The sequence below is a fragment of the Bidens hawaiensis genome, unplaced genomic scaffold (genome assembly GCF_021521415.1).
Source record: "Bidens hawaiensis isolate Kalapana, Puna unplaced genomic scaffold, B.hawaiensis_p1.1 tig00040839_1, whole genome shotgun sequence".
Taxonomy (NCBI): Eukaryota; Viridiplantae; Streptophyta; class Magnoliopsida; order Asterales; family Asteraceae; genus Bidens; species Bidens hawaiensis.
Genome location: NW_027497229.1, coordinates 121069 through 126752, shown reverse-complemented (window position 1 = coordinate 126752; position 5684 = coordinate 121069). Strand labels below are relative to the sequence as shown.

At 32.9% G+C, this 5684-nt stretch overlaps 1 protein-coding gene across 1 annotated transcript; it reads right to left on the bottom strand.

Annotated features, from left to right (window-relative positions):
• Window positions 1–258: 258 nt before the first annotated feature.
• On the bottom strand, window positions 259–3794 carry LOC143592485 (protein CPR-5-like). Its single transcript, XM_077072387.1, has 5 exons — window positions 3570–3794; window positions 3271–3327; window positions 2427–2462; window positions 1684–2331; window positions 259–826 (listed from the first exon to the last, which is right to left on the bottom strand). Exons 1-5 carry the CDS (start codon window positions 3792–3794, stop codon window positions 302–304), a joined length of 1491 nt encoding a protein of 496 aa, XP_076928502.1. The 3' UTR covers window positions 259–301.
• Window positions 3795–5684: the final 1890 nt, after the last annotated feature.

The window sequence follows — 5684 nt, the reverse complement described above, 5'->3', positions numbered from 1 at the left end:
TTTCAAATATAGTGAGACGGACATGAATATCTAGTCAAGTTATTAAATAATTCCTAAGATAAAAAAAATATTATATGTACATAAAAGAAATATTTTATATATAATCAAAAGCTTATAAATCTGCCAATACAAACAACTGCATGCTGTTTCTATCGCAAAAAATGCACACAATAACATCAACACAGTAAAACCTTATTCCTTAATATATATAATAACTTTTTTTTACATATAACGTTCCAAAAAACTGGCCAAAAAAACATAAATAGACCATCACATGAACTTGTTCTACTTCTGCAAATATTCATTCAATCACACGGCTCGTAACCAATGAAGCAAAATGATCAAACCACTCACCGACGCCAGCAAACGGGATCAACCCACATAGCAAAGGCAGGCACACCAGAACAGCAGAATAATACACCACTCGCCTGAACCAGTACGGGAGTAACTTACGGCTCATTGACTGGTCAACAGTTGTGACCGGCCCATGAAGCAATCTGAACAACATTGAAGTACAAATGTTTGCAAACAAATGTACCAAACAAAGAAGCTCCCAGAAAATAAGCCAGTGGGTCCCACTTCCTCCTAACGTGTCTATGCAACACTTTCCAGCAAAACCGCACCCGGCACCGAGTAATAAAAGGATGAATGTAACCGGCATTGTTTGATTGGTAGCTCCCGAGCGTTGAATGAGGAGATATGTGATTGATATAATCATTAATATGCCGAATAGCATTCGGCTGATAACTTGAACTTGACACCTAATGATTTGGAACCCTGAACTAAAAGTCGACACCGGTTTTGGGATCCACCATGAACCCGACTCCTGAATATACAAAAAAAAAAACAAAATAAATAAATAAGAGGATGTTTAATTTTTTAATGCCTGTTTTTGTATAATCAGTTAGAATAAAACAACTAGTTGTAGAAGACATAATTTGGATGTAATTTTACTGTTTGAAGTTGTAACAATGAGATAATCGATTATTTTATTGTTCGAGAAACTCTGATTATTTCAGAAAATAATATACAAAATGATAATAAAGGATAATCGCACGGAAAAGAAGGTTACCAAGAGATTTTACATGATCATATATAAGATAATAAGTTATAACTTAACGAGTTAGAAACAAATAGAGTTTAAATATGTTTTTACTGTTTTAAGTTGTAATAATCATATATCAGTTACTTGACTGACTGATCAAATTTTACTTCTTTGATAAAGAAATATTTTTTAAATGAACAAAAACATACTAGTGTGAAAATGAGAGGTATATGTTGTGAAATGCAAGTAAAAGTCTCTCAAATTAGGTTAAAAACCGGGTTTATCAAATAATTTAATATTACTATATAACAATCTTGTGAATTTTCTTTTATATATGTTAAAGTTATAGAAGATTAAATGACCTATATGGAACATGTATGAATTATGAGTTTGTGATTATTTTTCTCCAATCAACTTTAATTAAACACTTAAGAAACTTGGTTATTATTTAGTAAATTTTATTTTTCTTCATTGTTAACTCTTAACTCTTACAATAAGTTAGCTTGAAAAATAATTAGTAAATAGTAAGTATAATTCATATATGTTCCATTCAGGTTTGTAAGTCTTATCCAAACATTAGATTAACAAACGACTATATGTCTAAATTAATGAAATAAAGAAACAAACTAGATCCATACCTTGATTGGCATACACGATTCGGTAGCTTCAACAATCTTTTGATGCGAATAAATATAAGTTCCATAAGCAAGACAAGCCAACATAATCAGCAAACCAGCAGCAAGACAATCAACACACTTTTTTAGCAGTTGACCGTGTCTCGAGTCTTCTAATTTGGTTTTAAACTTTTCGACTTTAAACTTGGCTTTTGAAATCCCCATAGATAACTTAAATCTCTCCAGAACATTTGAATCACAATCAACCTTAATCTGTGCTTCTTTAAGCCTCATCTTTTGCATACTAAGACTGATTTCCAACGCCTTTAGATCATTAGAGCGTGCTTGCTCGTTTACAGATTTCTCAAAAGTGGTGAGCATGGATGACTGATTAAGATTAACTCCAGAATGCAGGTGGTTTGGAGGCACACGTGTCAACTGTTGACTGTTTTTTGAATCATGAAAACCATCAATAGTTGATTGTTCTTGAAAATTACTTGTTGATGTGCTTTCTTTCATATTTACATGAAAATTATTTAAACTACTTTCTCCATGCGCGCATGATCTTTCTATGTTTTCTGATGCTTCACTGATTACTTTGAGTGTCCTTAACGTGCTCTGAAATGATCTCTCGAAGTTATTTACAAAGCGGTCGTACTTGTCACCAAAAACCTTTAATAAGAATTAACAATAATATGTTATGAGAAGTGCATTCAATTGTAAAAAAGAAGGGTACATTTCAGAAAGTGAAAAGGTGAAAATCATACATTGGATAATGATTCTTTAACCGCCAAAGTGCATATCTGTGAGTAAAAAAGTTTAATCCGTATGTATAGTAAGATAAGTAGATGTAACAATTTCAAATCTAAGTCTTTTAATAAAAATAATATAAAAAGAGTGTAACTGTGGGTCAGTTTTGACCCGTTCAAGTAGTTCCTAGGGGTGCACATGAAACAGAAAAAATACCGAATCATATATAACTGAACGAAAACAAAAACCAGGGTTTGGTTTGATGTTTTTATAAAAACTGACTTTTGGGTTCAGTAATTGTTATACATGTAATTAAAAGCAAAGAAACCGAACCAAATATATGGATTCCAACTTTAGTTTTACACTTTTACATTTGTACGTAATTTATAATAAACAATCCCAAAAACTTGAGTCTAAATGTTTTATTAACAATCAAAGAACAAAAACCATTAGGCCCATATGTAAAACTGAAAAAACCAAAACCGTAAACCAACACTGAACAGCTTTCAAAAACTCAAAATCCAAATATTCGGTTTGAGCCCAAAACCAACCAAACAGACCCATGCACACTCCTAGTTCAATCGGGCTGGCTGATATTACCACTACCACTAGAATACATCAGCAGATTCATGTATATAAACAAGTATCAAACCGTCATTAAACCACAGAATTAGCTGTTACACCTCTAAACTTACCAACATCATTCATAATATCATATAATCCACAGCTGAAATGTTCTCAGCAGGATGTTCCAGCCAAAGTTGTGTACATGAGCAGCACAACATGCTCATGTACCAAAACAACTTGTCTTATTATATAAATATAAATAAAAATTTCAGAATAATTAAGATGAATGAGTACCTGAGAGAGATGATCTACAGACATGTTGTCTCCAGTTGCATCTTTCTTCTCCAACACCTAATACACACAACACAAAAAGAATCTGTAAAGAAAAAAAAACAATATTTGGAGTCAGCAGAGCTGTTCACAGTCCGGTTCGGCCAGTTTTGACAAAAATACTTCTTCAGTTATGGACTGTTCATTAGGTTTTGTGATTGTTTGTTCAATTTGTTGTATAAATAAACAGCAGTTGCAATAATTTGATCAAATAAAATAAAACAGTTTGAATTAAAGAATAGATATTGAAAGAGAGACCTGACCTGAGCAAGAAAAGCAGCGATGGACATTCCTAGAGGAAGAGCAAGAGCAAGGGCGTCTGCTTCTTCTTCACTATTATTATTATTATTATTATTATTATCAACCCGGTGGTTTCTTCTACTGCCCTTTGATGGTGTTGTTGTTCTTGAAGAAGAAGAAGCAGCTGATTGTTGAATGTTCGATTTCTTCTTCTTCTTCTTCTTGACAAAATTATTATCGCCGGTCATGTTAATATCGCCGGAGTGAGTTTGGTTGGTTGGGTACACGCTGGTTGTTGCCGTCAATGGGGTTTGGTCCAATTTCAAGTCTTCGCTTGCTTTATTTCTCCGCACTTCAAAATTTCAAAAAATAAAATAATAATTATTATAACAACTTATTAGAGGGAGGGGTTCGGTTTACTTTCTAAAACATAAATAAAAACCCTCTTCGTCATATTCTCTGTACTCATTTCCTTCGTTCGTTTGGATTAACTTCGAGCTCGATGTCTCAATACTCATATTCGTTGTCTTCCGGCTCATAATCCAACGCAAGGACTTGTTACCAGATCTCTAGGACCGAAGTAAATCCGGGGCGATGATTTTTGTCATGTGTAAGTGTTTAATTAGTCACTAATTAGGGTTCTTGTGTGTTCATCGGGCTTCATTATGTTACTTAAGAACTTAAGAAAATTAGGGCTAGGTCAATTTTAGGGCAATTGTATGTTTATGTGAAATTAATTATGTAGCTGTTTATGTGAAATTGATTCTCTGTTCATGTCAAACTGATAGGGCGCATTCGTTTAACGGAATGGAATGGAATTGGAACTGAAATTTGCATATGATTGGAATTTGAAGGAATTAAATTTGGAATCTGAACATTCCAATAGAAATTGGAATTAAGGGGAATTGAAATCCAGATACATTCTTAATGTGTTCGTTTGACAAATGAATAAGAATCAAAGAGGTTTTTTTACAATGATAATGGTGAAAACATTTTAGTTTTTTTGGATTTTTTGTATTTTATTTATATTTTGCGTTATGATTTTTTTATTATTTTTTGAATTTTTTTTATGGGTTTTCTATTAAGATTAAAAACTTCTCAAAAAAATATTCAAAAATAATAATAAAAAATTCATAACTCAAAATATAAATTAAAAACAAAAAAAATCTAAAAAAGCTAAAATGTTTTATTCGTCGTCCTCTAAAAAAAAACTTGAGATAAGATTTCAATGAATTTCCTTGAATTCCTCCACATTTTGGAAGGATTTAAAATCCCTCTATTTAAAGGAATTTGAAGGAATTGAATTTTAATTCCAATTCTTTGAACTGAACACACCAAAATGGAATTAAGATTCCAATTCCAACGAAACGAACACGCCATGTCATGGGATTTTAATTCCAATTTCTGTGAATTCCCACGAATTATGTGAAATGAACACACCCATAGAGTTCTCTTGATTATATGAAGATAATTAGTGCAATTTTAGGTTGATTCTTTGTTAATATGATAATATCATTACGGAAGGGGAGTTGTGGATGGCTAAAGTGGGTTGATGATCCCACCTGTCCTATTTGTGAAAAGGTAAATCATGCTATGGTGAAGACGATGAACAAGAAAGATGAGTTTGAAGGAATGAAAAACAAAGAAGTAACAAGGTTGAAGATGTTGCTAGGAAGTAGTTGGTTGTTGTCCTGTGTGTTTGTTTGTGCTTATTGACTAGTTGTGTAGATTGTATTTGTAGTATCGGATAATGTAATGTTTGTACTTGTTAATCTAGTTTATTTGAAGGCTTTATGGTGGTTTAATCCCTTTAGTTGTTTGTGTTTTGCACATTAGCAGTCATGTTGCAGCCATGATGAAATTGTAGAGTTTGAGAAGGATGCAGGGCAATTTGGAAAACCTGATTGCATGGTTGACAATGAAGCGGGTCAATTGCAAGATTCGTAAGAATCGAGATATATGAGAAACGGGGTCTTCGTCGAGGAGACCATGAAATTGAACTGAATTTTCCACCATATGAATGGTGCTTGATTTGATTTCAAAATTTTCGGTGATTTCGGGTGGAGCCACTTTATTGCTGTAGCCTTCAAGAGTTGGTTTGGCATACGGGCTCATATTTGGCTCATTGTTATGAACCG